Below are 17,393 nucleotides of genomic sequence, written 5' to 3'. Positions count from 1 at the left end.
GCGAAATATTGAGGATCTGGTAAGCACCTGTCAGACGTAGCATAGTTCTTGCGCGCAGCTGGCACAATACAGTATGTTCTCTAATGGACCTAAGCAACCCGGTCTTCACGATAAGGAATAATCTTCACCGGAGCAATCAATCCGTAGTCTGCCTCATCCGGTGGGAACGGCATAACGGCAGCGGCAAGCTTCCCACTCGTCTCCAGTTCATCCCAGTATGTTCGCAGCACATTCCCCAGAGGGGTACTAACAACGACCTCCACCATGTTATGACCGCGTCGAAGGAAAGGCCCAATATCCCACTTTGCCCAAGTGATTTCGCCCGGTGGCAGTACGTGTCCATTTATGGTGACGCGTGCCGTGTGCATAACGGGCCCGAGATCGATAATTGCTCCAGAGACCGTGCCATTTGTGGCCTGTGGAGGCCAGTCGAACATTGTCGAGTAGTACCCGATTCCAGAAACGTTGGTTAGAGACGCCGATACCTGGTTCCAGGGCACTAGAGTCAGAAGATCAAACGTTTGATTCGTGCGCGTCGGTCCTAACTCGACGTTATAGAAGTCCAAAGGTGCGGTCCATGACTCGACTACCAGCGACCAGTTGCCAAGCGTAAATGTAGGCGTCAGCATCGGGGCTAGGGTCACGGACTTTCCGCTGGAAAGGTAGACTTCGCGAGACTCCTGATCAAAGGATCTAAGAACGGCGAGGGATGTCGTGTTCCCGGTTGCCCAAAGAACCCCATCTGTTATATTCTGTAGATGGAGATTTGGCTGGGCGTTCTGATGGAAGCCGATAATCACGGACTGGTTTCCGGCTAGCGTAAGAGGAATTGTAACATGGGTCTCAGACTTCTGGTAGATAGACAAGGCGATAATATCGCCTGACCAGGCATCGTACAAGAAGGGTGTTCCCGTTGTCTCAAAAGATATACTTCCTGAAGAGATTCCACCTCCATATGGGACCCCGGCTGCATCATTGTAAACATAGACGTAGTCCGTAAGCGTCTTTGTATCATGCCTCCAGGTGGTGTACCAGGTTCTGTCCGCGCTCACAGATGTACGCGGCAGGATGTTGAGAGATTTGAGCGTTGCCGCCAGGTTCTCGTACGGCACAGTGTGGACGTTATCCAAAGAAGTTAGGCTTTTAATCGTACTGACAGCTTGTCTCGCAGCTTTAGGATTGCACCCGCTGAAGTTCGATGGCAGTCCACCGGAGAAGATAATCGGGAGCTTGGAATAAGCATATTCAAGAAGTTTCGCAACTCCAGACGCTGTCAGAGTCTCGTTTGCTCGCACAACGAGGGCTTTGAATGCCTGCTGATTAGGCGCAAAAGTGCCGTTGTAGACAAACGCTCCGGGTAGCGCAAAGTTGTCGGGGCTTAGGTATTCATATGTGTAGCCTACGAACCAAATCTTAGTTAAGCATCACAAATCATCTGGTCCTAAGTGAAGCTGCTTACCTGTGCTCTGTAGATCAACAGGACTGTAAGTAGTGGGAACAGTCTTGTATGTGGTAGACTTCGACCAAAAGGCAATGTCCACCTTAGGGATACCTGTTTGCTCTACGAACTGGTTTCGAGAGAGCCAGTCCAGAAAATCTCTATAATAGGCAAAAGCCGGCTGACGAGGACCATGCATCTCCGAGAACAAATACGAAAAGGTTGTAAAGCCCGGCCACGTTGTGTTTCCATAATTACCCGAGTTTGGGTAACCATGAAGCACGAACTGATTGACAGATCCGGCAAGAGAACGTTTCAGGGTCCATAGAAGCTCAGGTATGGACTCCTGGTATACTTTTAACATCTCTGCACCAGCTTCACTGGAAATGATACGCTTCCCGGCAAGATGCGCGGGGCCAGCAAATTGCCTGTAGCTGTCGATGTTATCGCTAAAACCTAATGTCTCACACTCGGGACCATTGACGTAGGGTACGTTGGCAAGCATGTCCATAGGCAGGTTGTATACTACCTGTGCCGAAAATTGAATGCCTAGGTCATTGCTCCATTGTGTCAAAGATGTGAGATACTCGGCGTTCAGTTCCGTGAGCTACACCAGTCAGCATCTAACTCCTTTTTACTATGAGAAGGAACACGAACTGTTTGCTGATAATCCATTGTATGACTGGCACCTGCATCAAGCTCATCAGTAACATAGGTGATGTCTGGAGTAGACCCGCCGCCGGAACCGATCAGAATGGGAATAAATCTGTTGATACTGTAGCCTCGATTGGCTTTGAATACCTCTTGCAGGCGCGGGGTCCAGAATGTGGAGACGGTATATTCTTGGCTGTCTTCCCAGAGGTAATTGCCCACTTCGCGAATCAGTGCGCCACTCTCGCTGTCCAGCAATGCCTGTCTCCAAAAGTTCACAACTGCTAACGCGCCCTGTGGAGAAAAATGATCGACAACCCATGACCCGTTCTGAGAGTAAGTCGTTATGGGCGATTGAGGGACAGCGGCCATAACATCAGCAGGACTCTGTACCTCACGATACTCAGAATGAACTAAGTAGTAAGCAAAGAGATACTGGCAACCTTCCGCAGTGTCGTTTGCTTTTACCTGAAGATGCCCGTTGGAGTTGACGAGAGGTGTGACGTCCAGTAGTGAGCTTTCCAGTAGTACTTTGTATGTATCATCATTTGAACCGGTCGAGCTGACTTGTGCGGTAACAGCTGCAATCAGAGGACCCGCGCCCCAACCAGGAATAATGCCGTCATAGCCCTTGTCGGGGGAAAATGTCAAGTTGAACCCAGCTAAGTCCCACAAAAGGCCATCATCATTGTAGGGCGACGGAACACCAGCACCTTGGTTTGGCCCAATGGCCAAGTCTACAAGTAAACCATATTCTTTTGCTGTTGTCAAGACAGTGTCGACCAGGTCCTCTAGTAAACATATCAGTATGCTCCTTGATGGAATCATGGGCTGCAGCAGGGCTTACTCCAAGCTGGACTTCCAAAACCGAATGTAGTCCAGTCCGACTGCAAGGGACATTGCAATAGTCCACCATTATTCAGCGAGTCTCCATACAGATAATAACCGAGTAGCTCAAGCCCACCGGCCCCTGCTTCACCCATAGCCTTCACATCCTCTGCTACCACGCTCAAGTTCACGGATGCATCATTCACCCAGTAGCGGAAGCGTGGTCTCACATTCGATGAGGGATTCTGAAAGCTGCCATAATCGAAGTCGGGTTCGACTTGGTCATTAGTCCCGACAGACCATACGGCCTGAGCAATAAGCGCAGTATTTATGAAAAGATACGGCAAATACATAGTCTTCGGTTTTGGTGATCTCAACCCGTCCCTGGTAAGGATGGCACGGCACCTGAAAAGTATACATCATACCACTAGTAGTATATATACCTTTGATAGACTGTCCGCACAGTGTGCTCTGCTGCATCTGATGAGGGGAAAATGGCTCGGTGCAATGCTGAGCCGGAATTGAGGAGTCATTAGGAAGATCTTTGGATGATGACTTGCTCGGCAATGCATGGGCTCAAGAGGGGATTGAACTGCGGTGTGATAGTGAGATCCTTTGCAAAGAGCTGAGTAATCCAGAAGCGTGGCAGGTCTCACCATTTTCCACTGCCGTGTGCAAGAAATACAGGTCGGTCTTATTGTAACCGATCACAGGAATTCGTATTCGTACCCAGGATTTCGTATTCGTACAGAGTTTTTGAGATAGTATCTGGTGTTTGATACCCTGCATTCGGCCCCACTAGTGCGGGGCCCCGAGCATTCCGAGGGGAAAAGAGGAGGAAAATCTGGAGTCTATGAGATGCTGCAGGACCCCGCAGCGATAATATCACAGCTTCACAAATCATTTGCGAGGAGTCCCGAAGCAAATGAGGGGGGCAGCTCTAGTGTATGCACCCTTGCGGTGATTTTCAGCACCAGAGAATATCGGTCTCGCCTGTAACTGATACAACATGCCAAGTCAACGGTGATGCTTTTCCTCTTGACAAAGAAATGGCCCATTTGTATATGAGCCGCTTCAAATGCACGCAACAGTATTTTAAATGCATGGGGAATAGCTATTCAGTTGAGTGGCTGTGCTTTTCAGGCGCTTTTTAACTGGTCCCTTGGACCTCGCTGTTTTGAAGGAGCCAGAGGTAAGACCTCAGCACCGCGTGGCATTTCAGATAGTCACAGACTATTTTCAGAGAGAAAAATCGGTTATAGCTTGCCAAGGTGTGGCTTCCAGGATTCGAAAGTGAATATTCCTCGATGCATAAGTTCACCCAACAACTGTCTGTGACATTAAACGTGGTGGAGAAACACCGTGCTGAGAGCCTTAACGGTCTAATATGCAGCGATCGAACGAAGTGTGGAATCTTCTCACACTCGTAGAGGAACTGTAATAACCGGTGATCATTCATCAAGGCTATGACTTTTCACACGGCTTGAAGCAAGGGGCCTTGACCATTCTGTATATCAAGTCAGATTGGCTGAGTGACTATACAACTTCAGTGTAAGCTAAATCGATAGGATGTTACACCGTTGCAACAGACAAGGGTGTTGAGTAGGGAAAGAGAGAGATGTTACCAAGTGAGGTAGAATGTATAGAATAGCAGTATGTACTTAGTGGTGTATGGGCTGATCGATCGGCAACAAATTGACGTGCTCTGATTGGTTGGCGAGGTCTCGGCCTTCGGGCTTCCGAACGCGAGACTCGCCGAATTCCAACCAGAAATTCTGGCCTGGCAAGCCTTGGACAGCTTCATTCTCTCCTCATCCGCCCATCATGGCATCCTTCGGGCCTTCCGTGCCCTTGCTGCGAAGCTTGTCTCCCCGGCTGTCGAGGGAGCTCTTCACCTGCCGCCAATGTTTGATCCGTACCCAGAACTTCGCGACTAAGTCCGCCTTCCGCAGACAATTCTCCGCCTTGCCCTTCGCCCAGAACACCAACAGCAGAGCCAACTCTGCCCTGCAGTCCAGGGCCAGAAAGCTTTTTGCGTCCAGTCTGAGAAGAAATGTTTCCGGATCAGCAGCGCCGGAGGCAATTGCTGCCCAGGAAGGAGCCGCGAAAGCCAAGTCTAGCTTTCCGGATGTGAGCGACAAGAAAGTGGCCTACTGGCTGCTGGCCAGCGCGGCCAGTGTGTTTGGCATTGTCGTTTTTGGCGGCCTTACCAGACTGACTGAGTCAGGGTATGGTCTTCTCCTCCATTTGCTAAGTTGCAGACCAATGCTAACGCAGCCATCTTGTAGTCTGAGTATCACCGAATGGCGCCCTGTCACCGGATCCCTCCCCCCAATGAACGCTGAAGACTGGGAGTCGGAATTCTCCAAGTACCGTGCCTCTCCCGAATTTCAACTCCTGAACCCGCATATGACCCTCTCCGAATTCAAATCGATTTACTACATGGAATGGATCCACCGTCTTTGGGGCCGCTTTGTCGGCCTGTCGTTCGTGCTCCCGGCCGCATACTTCGTTGCCACGAAAAAGGTCAGCAAGCCCATGTCTCTGCGCCTCGCTGGTATTGCGGGCTTGATTGGATTCCAAGGTTTCATCGGTTGGTGGATGGTCAAGTCTGGTTTGAAGGATGATCTGTTTGCTCCCGGTAGCCACCCTCGTGTCAGCCAGTACCGTCTGACGGCGCATCTGGGTGCAGCTTTCGTCTGCTATACTGCTATGCTCTGGAACGGACTTGCCATTCTGCGCTCCCACCGTCTGCTCGCGGACCCGGAAGCTGGAATCAAGCTTCTGGACTCGCTTCGTGACCCTAAGCTCAAGATCTTCCGTCGCTCCGTTGCCGCTTTGGCTGCTTTGGTTTTCGTGACTGCCATGTCGGGTGCCCTGGTCGCTGGCCTGGATGCTGGTCTCATCTACAACGAGTTCCCGTTCATGGGTAATGGCCTGGCTCCTCCTAAGTCTGAACTGTTTGATGAACGCTACTCTCGCCACGAGGACCGGTCGGACCTCTGGTGGAGGAACATGTTGGAGAATCCTTCCCTGGTGCAATTGGACCACCGCACCTTGGCCATGACTACCTTCACGAGCATCATGGCTCTTTGGGCCTACACTCGCAGATCCCCCACCATGAAGCGCCTCTTGCCCCGCGCTGCGAAGAAGGGTGTCCACGGTGTGGTCGCTTTCGCCTGCATGCAGGTTGGTCTTGGTATCTCGACTCTTCTTTACCTTGTTCCCACGCCTTTGGCCTCTGCCCACCAGGCGGGCAGTCTGTTCCTTCTTACCTGGGTGCTTGTCTTGGGAAGCCGTGTCTGGCACCCGTCTAGGACGGCTAAGCTGCTTCAGATGGCAGCCAAGGCCCGTGGGCAGGCTCTCGCTAATGCCGCGGCCCATGCTCCCCGGAGAGTTTGAGGGTCAACGGTGGAATAGGACGAACAGGCAGGAGTTCTGGACTACATCTACATGTATTATACTGCCACGGAGTGGCCCTGTATGTCTACTAAAATCTCTACTTCACGTATTTGTACAATATGATCACGTACCACTGGATTTGCCTCTGGCGAATTAGCTCAATCCTGCCATGGTAGTACTCACAATCCAGTTCCTGCTGGCATCAGGCAACAGACCTACCGGAGAACGGCGAAGGGATCGGTGCCTTACCTTTTTCAAAGTATTTTCCCTATGATGGAATCCAGCTCTCATCTCTCTCACCGGAATGTCTTTTCTGCCCGTCTGTCCCACACCCAGTGTGCAAGCATTTAAAAACAGAGAATATCCAACGATTTTCCAGAGAACTGAAGGGAAATGATACCGTGTCACTATGACACATAATGAAGCCGAAGTGCATAAGTTCGTTGCAGGAGCAAAAGTCGAATAACAGCACATCAACAGATAGTTATCTGTTTGATATGGCACGCTCACTCCTCACTTGCCCTGTCTGTCTGTTGGGTTTCGAATTCTTCGCGGGCACGTTTCGCCAGGATGAGAAAGGGAGCACGTATAGTTCGTCTCTCTTCCTCAGTGGCAGGGGATTCTATGAGCTTTGTAAGAAGGAGTTCCGTTTCTAAACTACTGTGATTCACCTACCACTTTCACTTCTGCGACTAGCAGAATCTTCGAGGCCCAAAGCATACAGCATCTCCGCACCTTCTGCTGTTTCGGGAGCTCGAGCATCATTCAATATTGCTTCCTCAGTGTTAGGAGAAGCTGCCGGGGACGGAGCAGCGGTAGCTTCAGGGGTTGGTGCTGGTGCTGGTGCTTGACAACGTTGGCGATTCCCCCGGCGCCCTCGTCGGTTTCTCCTCCCCCTCCCTCTATGCTGTTCCTCTTCCCTCCTTCTACTAGTATATATCCATCTTCGGGCACGACCCCTCCCTCTAGTCATTGCCATCCATCCCCCTAGTCTCGCCACTCTCTGTTCATGATCAGCAGTCGCCTGGGCCAGTAACTCAGTTACATTAACGGGTGAGAAATGCGTCCTGCCTTGGACCCGATGGGTTCGACGTCCACCAGTTTCGATCGTGCATGCACGACATTCTCGCCATCCACATGATCGACACTGCGACATGGCATTCTGCATGTTGAAGAGGTCGCATCTGTCGCAGACGTCTTCGTAGGCTTCTAGGTATCGGAACTCGGTGTGGACTTCGCGGGCTGGGCTCGCCTCTGCGGCGGTGTCGTTTGGAGGATTCGCGGGCTGGGGATCCATGGCGATACGAGTAATGAAACTAGATGTCTCACGTGTGTTACTAGTTGTAATGGTCGAAGTGTAATCGAGGTACAAGTTTGTAGATAAATCTCCGAAGTATATATACTTCTTCTCTGCCTTCTAGAACACTTGTCTTGGAATGAAAATGTGGAGACGTGAAGCTGTTGCGCAGGGAAATGCCGGCGTGGTAGAGGTATGTTATGGGAGTGTTGAAGCTCTATGCAGGGCATGTTCGTCGCGGCTCATAGTTTATTTATCATGATTCAAGGGAAATGAAGATTAGACTTATTAAGCTTCAAGGGATGTTCCAATAACTACTAACATGCCCAGCCCAAGGAATAAGGCACTCAACTCCTGCCAGTAATTGAGGCTTCATGCCATGTCTATCAATTCTAACGGAACTTACAGCTGTTCCACTACTTCATCATCATCAATAATAACCAGTACTTGTAACAACCTTTCTTTTGATAAAGAATTAGATCAAGAACACCAGTAACCCTGAACGTATGCACCAGCTTGCGAAAAGGATACTCAGGGAAGCCAAGAAGAAGTAGTAAACTTAGTAAGAGAGAGAGTTTGCCCTATTTAGCAAAAAGGAAGTATATACAAACCAAGCATGATATCAAGTCTCTATCGTCCTCCATGGGAATTCCCCACTGGAAAACTCCGAATCATCTTCATCACTAGGATTCCTCTACGGAAGCTACCCCATATAACATGCTTAAACTTGTAACAGTGACATACTTACTAGTACAGTCCCTTCTACATTACTTATCCTGTCATTAAAGCAAATCTATACACATCTGCCTAAGGCATCCATATAGAGGGAGGTAAAATGATGGAAGGCAATTACTCTTACCGCTTTATTGACCGCCAGCAGCGGCAGAACCTAGTGAACCTCGACCAAAAAACCTCGGATTTAGCGGGTTTTGGAAACATACAGTTTCCAAGTGCTCACCTGAGATTCTGTTAAAATCCCGGTGCGGTGTGGCAGTATTTTGATGGCCTTGGGCAATACCGCTTTATAACGCCGTAGTGGGTGGGTCCTGGGTTTCCATGACTCGGGCGCTAAACCATATCCGGTACCCACATCAACTTCTATATCCAACCCATTTAAGTCCGACGACACAACAATAGAATATCCTCCTACATCAGCAATGCAGTTAGAATCCTGCAACCAGTCTTCTAACCACACTTTAGCCCTTTTCCAATAGTAGAAAAGATGGCCGAGGGGTAAGGCACCGCTATCCAGGGTCATCGGACTGCGGTCCCGAAAGGAGATCACACTCTTGTTCTGCCCGCAGCTGATTTTGACAAGTTATTCTCTTCTGTTTTACTGCCTTCATCTTGGGGGACATTATTACAATTTGTGGGGTAGATACTATAAGGGGGATAAGGTAAGTACATAAGAAGAGAGAAAAGGATATTTACTACATCCTGGCATCTATAATCATTTTATGCATTTCTTCATTGACATCCGAATACCATGCAACTAGTCATCAGAAAATACTAACATCTAATAATCAGTTCGTCACATTTATCTATTTGTGGGCTGTAATCGTTCGTTAGCTATTCGTTTGTTTTCTCAAGGGAAACCAAAATGGTGGACTCACCAATACCCTCCTCAGCCTGAGGCTCAATGCCAACCACCTCCGCGGCGGGCTTGGTATCATGTGCAGTCTTGTCTTCCTTCATGAAGGGGAAGGCCAGAACCTCCTTGATGCTGTAGTTGTCCGTCAAGAACATGACCAACCGGTCAATACCCATACCCCAACCACCAGTGGGCGGCAGGCCGTACTCCAAGCTGGTACAGAAGTTCTCGTCGATGATCTGCGCCTCGTCGTCACCCTGGTCCTTCTGGCGGGCCTGCTCCTCGAAACGCAGGCGCTGGTCGAACGGATCGTTCAACTCGGTGTAGGCGTTGACAATCTCCTTCTTGCAGACGAAAGCCTCGAAACGCTCGCACAGACCGACGTTCTGGCGGTGGTACTTGGCCAGAGGAGACATCATCTGGGGGTGGCCAGTGATGAAGGTGGGGTTGACGCAAGTCTCCTCGATGAACTCACCAACCAGCTTGTCGAGCATGCGGGCGTTGGTCATCGGGGGAGAGCACTCAACACCGGTCTTCTTAAGCACACGCTTGAGGAACTCGCCGGTCTCGGCAGTGTGGAGCTGGTCACCCGGAGGGAACTTCTCGCCAGTGGCCTCCTCAAGAGCGGGGATCATCTCCACGCGGCGCCAGGGGGCCTTCCAGTTGACGTTGTAGGTCTCGCCGGACTGAGTGTGGAAGGTGGTCTCGTAGCCACCGGTGATGTGCTTCACGAGACCGGAAACCAGCTCCTCGGTCAGGTTCATGACATCGTAGACATCGGCATAGGCCCAGTAGAACTCGCAAGTGGTGAATTCGGGGTTGTGGGTGAGGTCAATACCCTCGTTACGGAACTGACGACCAAGCTCGTACACACGCTCGAGACCACCGACGATCAGCATCTTCAGGTACAGCTCAGGAGCAACACGCATGAACAGGTTCATGTCGAGGTCGTTGTGGTGAGTAACGAAGGGCTTGGCGGTGGCACCACCAGCGATGGCGTTCATCATGGGGGTCTCAACCTCGACGAAGTCGCGGTTGTCGAAGAAGTTGCGGATGTAGCGCACGATCTTGGACCGAGTGACGAAGACGTTACGGGACTTGTCGTTCATGATCAAGTCCAGGTAGCGCTGGCGGAAGCGCTGCTCCTTGTCCTGCAGACCGAAGTGCTCGGACGGGATGGCGTGCAAGCAGGGAGAAAGAAGGACCACCTCCGTAGCGAAGATGGACAGCTCACCGTCGGCACGGTTCTTGGGGCTGGTACGACCGGGGAAACCGACAATACCGACAATGTCACCACGGCGGAGGTGCTCGTGCTGAGCCTCGAAAGGCACGCCGCCAGTGGCGTGCTGAGCCTGAGCGACGACCTGGACCTTGACGCCCTCAGCGCGGATATCGTAGAAGATCAGCTTGGCGCCGGAAGCACGCTTGGTGTAGATACGACCGGCGATGCGGATGGCGACCTCAGGCTTCTGCTCGCCCTTGGCGAGACCCTCGTAATCGGTGAGGTACTTGCGCAGATCATCGGTGACCTGGAACTTGTGGGGGTAGGGGTCGGGGTTCTTGGTCTCGCGCAGCTTGTTGATTCTCTTGCTGCGGATCTCGAAGTATTGCTGTACAGAAATGAGCGGGGATGTTAGCAGAGATGCGACAATGGATCCCCCGACAGCACACAAAGAAGCGCCCCCCAGCGACGAATGGGCGAAAAATGACTCACGTTAGGGGTGAGGTTGGCCTCATCATCCTCGGCGGAGGTCTTCTTCTCGGCCTTGGGAGGAGCAGCGGCCTCCTTCTCCTTCTTCTTAGCCTCCTTCTCACGGTTCTTCTGGCGTCTCTTCAACTCGGACTTGGAGACCTTTTCGCCGGTCACCTCATCGAGGAGGAGGTTGGCCATGGAGGCCTCGGCCTCCTTAACAGCGTTGTTATCAGCCATGGTGATGGACGGGGGTAATTGCTCAGTATCAATCACCGTGGGAACAAGACTATGAGAAGGGAAAGAAAGGTAAGTGGAGGGATCGATCGATGACACACAAGATGGTGGGCTGAAGTCGGAGGGAGCGAGAATTTTGGGCGGGAGTCGCCGCCCGCGATCCTCATTGGGCACCGCGAGGGGCAGCTTCCACCCCGCCCAGCCAGTCCTTAAGTAATCGTCTGTTCTTTGGACTCGGGCTCCTGTTTATCATCATTGCGGAAATCTAGCAAGAAGTACCGAGTTTCCCCATTAGTTTGCATTCTAGAGCTATTAATCCTTCTAACTGACATCTCTCCTTTTCCATTGGTTACACGCTGCCATACACCATTCGAGTCTATCGCAAGCAGGGTTTAGGGCTTAGGGCACCAAAGTGGGGTTCCCTACCCCGCCTCGATGCTTGCGGTCAATCCATCCATCATCCATCCCCATTCCAGCTTCAACTGCATACTTTTCCAACATGGCCACTCGTAAAATCCGGTCACCAGCCTAACACATGTAATCGCCAAAGTAGATTCTGTTGTAGCCACGCACTGTGGACAGGAAAAGGCTCACACGACGCTCGCCAAGCCGCAATTAAATGGTCCAATCATCAGGAGGCTGTGACTTAATCCTCACATTCTCGAATGGGTCTTCCTGGTCATCCTCCTTCCTCGCTAGGTTTAGCCACTCCTGGGCCTTATCAATTCGCTCCTTTTCTCTGAGAAGGAATTGACGGCGTCTCTGGCGGTCCGGGTCCTCCTCCATCAGCTCAAGACATCGTTCCAATGCTGAAGGCAAGGAATTGTCTTAGTATCTAATTCCTGATAGAATGGGTGAAACATACCGTTTTCATCGAAGATGCAAAGCTCTCTTTCGATCTCCTTGATGAGGTCGTCACGACATTTTGCGAACAATTTAGTGTGCACGCTCTGGCAAATTGAATCAATGAACCGCGAACTCGCCAAGTCGTAGTACCCGCGACTTGTCTAGCCAGGGCAGTTAGGTCTTACTCAAATTTTGGCACGAGATCGACTTACCGCCATCATGGTCAGCTCCTGCGAGAACTGGTCGCGCCCCAGCTCGGCATCTGTAAGCTTTCTGAGCTCAGCTTCACGTCGGGCGTCTCCTCTAGGGTACTTTCCCTGAGCATCAAGGTAGGACCCAGCACGAGCAAAACGCCGCCTCTCCGCAAGAAAGCTGCAAGCAGACTTGATTGACTGGTCCAATGCCGAAAGTGCCATTGTAAACGGTTTGTTATACTCAATGCTGAAGTTTTCCTGCGCATGCTCGAAATGAGCAGCTCGTAGCTTATACAAAAAGCTGTCAATGATTCGCTTGAGTTCTCGATAGAGACCCGTTTGATGATATTGCAGAAAGACTTCATTTAGCTGCTTGTGCAGCATCTCCCGGACAAGGCGATAGGTGGCAACCAGGAACACTGACAGGGGGTCGTACCAGTGCTTCACGCTCATCTGGTTCATGATCTCAATGGCTTTCGGGTCCGTCTGATCCGGCAGTCCAGCTCGATACGAATCCTCGTTTATTTCGCGAATCATCTCCCATGTAAACGTCAGGGCCGGAGCGTTGAACTTGGCGAAATGGTTTGTCCAGTACAATCCATTTCTGGTCCCGGTTGTAGCTGGATTTGGCTGTTGTTTCGCTTCTGGTACGCTTGAGATATTTCCAGGCTCCCCTGGTGACTTGCGTTTGACTGGCTGCGGGACCGTTGTCATCTCACAGTCTGAATCGCTCCCCTCTGCATCGCGGTCCGTCGGGCCAGGGAACTTATCACTTGGAGAGAGCATTCTCACAGTGGGCCGAGTCGTAATCAGGGCTCGTTTGAAATCCATGGCAATATGCGACCATAACTTCAGCATGGGGTAAGTTGCTGACCCACCATCAAGATGAGCGCGAATTTGCTCCTTCAGCTGGTTTAACTTTCCACAAATAATATATGGTACATTCGCAGAGGGCGGATCTGGGAGAGTCCGGAGCTCATCCTCAATTCTCTCTGCTTTGGCATTAATCTCCTTAATAAAATCCGGTAGGCATCCTTGAATCTGCTCAAGAAGCAGCGAGGAGAGTGTCGCCTGTAAATTTCGGGTCCCGAACTTGTCTCGATAAAGAGCCAGATCAGTGGCCCAGGGCTCTCCCGCGAAGAAGGCTTCTTCCTCTTCTCGAGCGACGGAGTGCTCGACCGCGGGGTCGGGATTGTTACGAACAACAAAGTACCCGTGGCCAAGCGAGAACTTGTCTCCTTCGAGTATTTCAATCCATTGAGCATAAGATTCTCCTGCCTGAATGCGATCGGGCTTTGTCAGAACACCCATTGCCCTTGCGTTCGCTCCAGAGGTGGTTTGCACGATCCTTGCAGCGCTTGAATTTGTGGCATCATTCGTCATTGGCAACGTCAGCAAGACAATACAGTGCTTCTGCAAAATGTAGTGCTTGACAAGGTTCTCGACCAGATGAACAAGATAGCGTTCTCCTTCCTGTTCGGCTTGGCTGATGACACCGGGCAAGTCATAGAATGACAAGTTAGGAAATCCCGGTGCAGCAATATCCAAGCGCACGACGTTGGGTGAGAATTTTACTTGACAGTAATCAGGATCTGTTTCACTATTTTGCCCGGGCAAGTACTCGCTGGAAGGTCTGCCTGGGTTCAAAATGGCGAGCTGCGCCCATCTAATCACTTCGACGAGGTCGGGCTTGTCTGTCAGTGTTGTGAAAAGCTCATCTTCTTGTTGTTCTTGCTCCAGCCAAGGTCCGAGGGGCTGGGACTTCTTCGAAAATTTACAGCCCTTCTTAGAGGCATCATACATGTACTTCCGCGACAAGAAGACCTTGCAAGTCCAGGGCTGATCAGGTTCCCCTTCGCAGAGATTGATCTCCATTGGACATCTGGTGCATGTCCCCGCGCTTCGTGGCACCTTGATCTCGCTCATTCCCTCGATCAAAGAGCTCTTACCGGCACTCTGGTCACCAATGACGCAGATTTTGGGTAGCACAATCATCTTGTCCTCAATTCCGAGGTGGCGTAGGTCCTGGATCTTCCGAACAAGCTCCTTCATGTCGCTGGCAATCAGATCTATGGAGTCCACATTGGGGGCTTCGGGAGGAGCCATCTTGCTAGCCTGGGAGATAGCTAAGAACTTAGATGTAAGTGATGGTTAGAAGTTGAATCGGTCAGTAATACTCACTGGGAGATATACTCTCTCGTTCAGCCGTCTGATTGCTGAATGGGGTTCGTCGTATCTCCAGGGTGAGTAATGACATAAACGGTCCGTAGGGGCCTAGGAGATTAGAGACTTGATGGGATCGAAAGAACGTGAGTGAAGTGAGAAACAGAGAGTTACAATGAGACGAAAAGAATCTCAGACTAATGCAGAAAAGTGTGCTATTGAAAGCCTGACTGTGCGATAGAAGTACAGAATTTTTCAACAGACAAAGTTCAGTTGAGAAGAAAGAAGAGATTTGACGTTGAGAGGGGGGGGGGGGGGGTGTTATGAAGCACTTTTTTTCCAGTGAATGGTAGGGGGCAAAGGAGGTTTTGAGTCCAAGCGAGAACTAGAGATGCAGGCCATGATCAATTTACCAACAGAAATATAGAGTGAATGGATGTGTAAACACGGCAAGAAAAGAGGGAGATCTATAGAAAGATTGTGCCAGAGAGGTCAATTTAACATCTGCAGGAACCCTGACAGCAGCATGAAACGAAGCCAAATCGGGAAGATTGCTGTGTTGTCGGACATGATTGGAGGACTGGGTTAGTATCGAGAAGCAGCCACTGTTTGAAAAAGGTATGTGATGATGTCGGAGCTGACAGTGAGTTGATATATCCATTTTCCATGAATTACGCTCCCAACCCAGCAAGCTATAAGTAATATGATAGTACTCCGTACTCCGTAGTACCAAAGGTGAGGAAGTAAGTAGATAGATGGAGAGATGGCCCCGAGAAATGTGGAAACCCCAGGCTGAAAGCGGTGGAGAGGAGTCAGCCAGTCAGGTGCCGCCAGCCAACCAATGGCACCTGAATCCATTAATTCAGTCCCGTGTCACTCTCTCAGGCTCTCTCTTTCTCCTGACCTGTTCCGGAGAGCGCTAAGACTTAAGGAGAGCTGGCGGTGGGCCTGGACAACAACTTACTGCTCGCTCCCCCTCGGTCTTGTCTTGCGTCTTTTCCCCTCGTTCCTTTTCCCAAAATTCTTTACAGATTCTAATCTATCAATCTGTCTGTGCTCGAGATTTGGCCTCACTTTTCATTCCTGAACACCAACCCCCCACTTATATATCCCCCACCTTTCCAATGCTTCAAGTTCCAGTGCGGGAGCACACCAACGTGGCCTCCACCAAGGCTGTGATCTTGGTATGTGACGCTAGTGACTTCTGCCTCCTGTATCAATCTCGCTGACGGAATTTTTCCTTACTTAGGTCGGAGGTCCGTCTAGAGGAACGCGCTTCAGGCCTCTTTCCCTTGACATGCCCAAGGTTGGTTGCCCCTCTCTACCTTAGCTATCCCGCAATTCATGGACCTCTCCGCACCAACCCACGATTTCGTCACCCGCGAGCTTTGTCGCCGCTACTCACACTTGGATTCCTTGTTAGCCCCTCTTTGAAGTCGCCGGTCATCCTATTATCCACCATTGCCTGAAAGCTCTCGCCAAGATCCCCGATATTCGTGAGGTCATCCTCGTCGGCTACTACGATGAAACCGTCTTCCGCGACTTCATTAAGGACTCCGCCAAGGAGTTCCCTCAGTTCAAGATGCAATACTTGCGTGAATACACGGCTCTGGGCACCGCTGGCGGTCTCTACCATTTCCGCGATGCCATCCTGAAGGGCAAGCCCGAGCGCATCTTCGTCCTCAACGCTGACGTCTGCTGCTCCTTCCCCCTTGGCGAGATGCTCAAGCTGTTCGAGGAGAAGGATGCGGAGGCCGTTATCCTTGGAACAAGAGTCAACAACGATGCCGCCACCAACTTCGGTTGCATTGTTTCCGATTCCCATACCAGACGGGTTCTGCACTACGTTGAGAAGCCTGAGTCGCACATCTCCAACCTCATCAACTGCGGTGTCTACCTCTTCGCCACCGAGTGCATTTTCCCCTCCATCCGCAGTGCTATCAAGCGCCGTACCACCCGCCCTCGCCTGCTGTCATACCCTTCGTCCGAGAACTTGGAGTCCTCTTTCATCGCAGCGGAGGACGAGGCAGAGAAGAGCGAAGTCCTTCGTCTGGAACAGGATATCCTCTCCGATCTGGCCGACAGCAACCGTTTCTTCGTCCACGAGACGAAAGATTTCTGGCGCCAGATCAAGACGGCCGGTTCCGCCGTGCCCGCCAACGCCCTTTACCTCCAGAAGGCCTTCCAGGCCGGATCTGACGAACTGACCCCTCCTTCCGCTGCCATCGTGCCCCCAGTCTATATCCACCCCTCCGCAACAGTGGACCCGACAGCGAAGTTGGGTCCCAACGTTTCCATTGGACCCCGTGTGGTCGTGGGCGCAGGCGCTCGTATCAAGGACTCGATCGTGTTGGAAGACGCCGAAATCAAGCACGATGCATGCGTGATGCACTCGATCATCGGCTGGAGCAGCCGCGTTGGTGCCTGGGCCCGTGTTGAGGGTACCCCGATCCCCACGGGCAGCCACTCGACCAGCATTGTCAAGCACGGCATCAAGGTTCAAAGCATCACCATCCTGGGCAAGGAGTGTGCCGTGGGTGACGAGGTACGGGTACAGAACTGTGTGTGCCTGCCGTTTAAGGAATTGAAGCGCGTATGTAACCCCATCCATCCACATCATCTCGAAACATAAGGCTAACAATACTCTTAGGACGTCGCCAACGAGGTTATCATGTAAAAGGACCATGTGACGTTTTTTTGGATGTGACATGCATATTCTATGATATCTGTTCTCTTTTCCTCTATCCTTGGTCCCTTTGACCATTCTGGCTACGCCCTTGTTGGCGGTCGGATTACCGAAACACGTGCTTAGATCTAGCTCCAACCTAGAAACGGACCATGAATGAATGAATCATGTGTCCGTGGACATCTCCCAAATAATATGCTAATATCTGTTCATAAGCTGGATTATCGTCCCAGTACGTGCTATAAGGCATTCAGGTATCTAATACTAAGCTATCCAAGTCATATGACAACCAGATCAAGTGGCATTATCGCTGAAGACAAATAAAAGAAGAGTAAAAAGTTCCTGCATTACGCCCGCCAGCATATGAACC

At 51.1% G+C, this 17,393-nt stretch overlaps 6 protein-coding genes across 6 annotated transcripts; 2 read left to right on the top strand and 4 right to left on the bottom strand.

Moving 5' to 3' along the window:
• Positions 1-89: 89 nt before the first annotated feature.
• AKAW2_80213S (uncharacterized protein) lies at positions 90-3,270 on the bottom strand (the record flags this gene model as incomplete). Its single annotated transcript, XM_041681208.1, has 4 exons — positions 90-1,399; positions 1,460-2,045; positions 2,096-2,880; positions 2,937-3,270. 4 exons carry the CDS (start codon positions 3,268-3,270, stop codon positions 90-92), a joined length of 3,015 nt encoding a protein of 1,004 aa, XP_041548174.1.
• Positions 3,271-4,741: 1,471 nt separating this feature from the next.
• On the top strand, positions 4,742-6,319 carry cox15 (cytochrome c oxidase assembly protein cox15; the record flags this gene model as incomplete). The annotated part of the gene is made up of 1 exon (XM_041681207.1): positions 4,742-6,319. One exon carries the CDS (start codon positions 4,742-4,744, stop codon positions 6,317-6,319), a length of 1,578 nt encoding a protein of 525 aa, XP_041548173.1.
• Positions 6,320-6,825: 506 nt separating this feature from the next.
• Positions 6,826-7,616, bottom strand: AKAW2_80211S (uncharacterized protein; the record flags this gene model as incomplete). Its single annotated transcript, XM_041681206.1, has 2 exons — positions 6,826-6,941; positions 6,995-7,616. 2 exons carry the CDS (start codon positions 7,614-7,616, stop codon positions 6,826-6,828), a joined length of 738 nt encoding a protein of 245 aa, XP_041548172.1.
• A 1,541-nt stretch (positions 7,617-9,157) lies between these two features.
• KRS1 (lysine--tRNA ligase KRS1) lies at positions 9,158-11,137 on the bottom strand (the record flags this gene model as incomplete). Its single annotated transcript, XM_041681205.1, has 3 exons — positions 9,158-9,168; positions 9,230-10,817; positions 10,922-11,137. The coding sequence occupies 3 exons, from the start codon at positions 11,135-11,137 to the stop codon at positions 9,158-9,160; spliced, it is 1,815 nt and encodes a 604-aa protein (XP_041548171.1).
• A 612-nt stretch (positions 11,138-11,749) lies between these two features.
• On the bottom strand, positions 11,750-14,280 carry AKAW2_80209S (putative dynamin GTPase; the record flags this gene model as incomplete). The annotated part of the gene is made up of 3 exons (XM_041681204.1): positions 11,750-11,943; positions 12,000-12,141; positions 12,193-14,280. 3 exons carry the CDS (start codon positions 14,278-14,280, stop codon positions 11,750-11,752), a joined length of 2,424 nt encoding a protein of 807 aa, XP_041548170.1.
• A 1,181-nt stretch (positions 14,281-15,461) lies between these two features.
• On the top strand, positions 15,462-17,014 carry PSA2 (mannose-1-phosphate guanylyltransferase; the record flags this gene model as incomplete). Its single annotated transcript, XM_041681203.1, has 4 exons — positions 15,462-15,521; positions 15,587-15,643; positions 15,761-16,930; positions 16,988-17,014. 4 exons carry the CDS (start codon positions 15,462-15,464, stop codon positions 17,012-17,014), a joined length of 1,314 nt encoding a protein of 437 aa, XP_041548169.1.
• Between the last annotated feature and the right edge of the window lie 379 nt (positions 17,015-17,393).

The sequence above is a fragment of the Aspergillus luchuensis genome, chromosome 8, assembly GCF_016861625.1.
Source record: "Aspergillus luchuensis IFO 4308 DNA, chromosome 8, nearly complete sequence".
NCBI lineage: Eukaryota > Fungi > Ascomycota > Eurotiomycetes > Eurotiales > Aspergillaceae > Aspergillus > Aspergillus luchuensis.
Note: the sequence above shows the minus strand (reverse complement) of the source record. Positions and strands in the feature narration are given on the sequence as shown.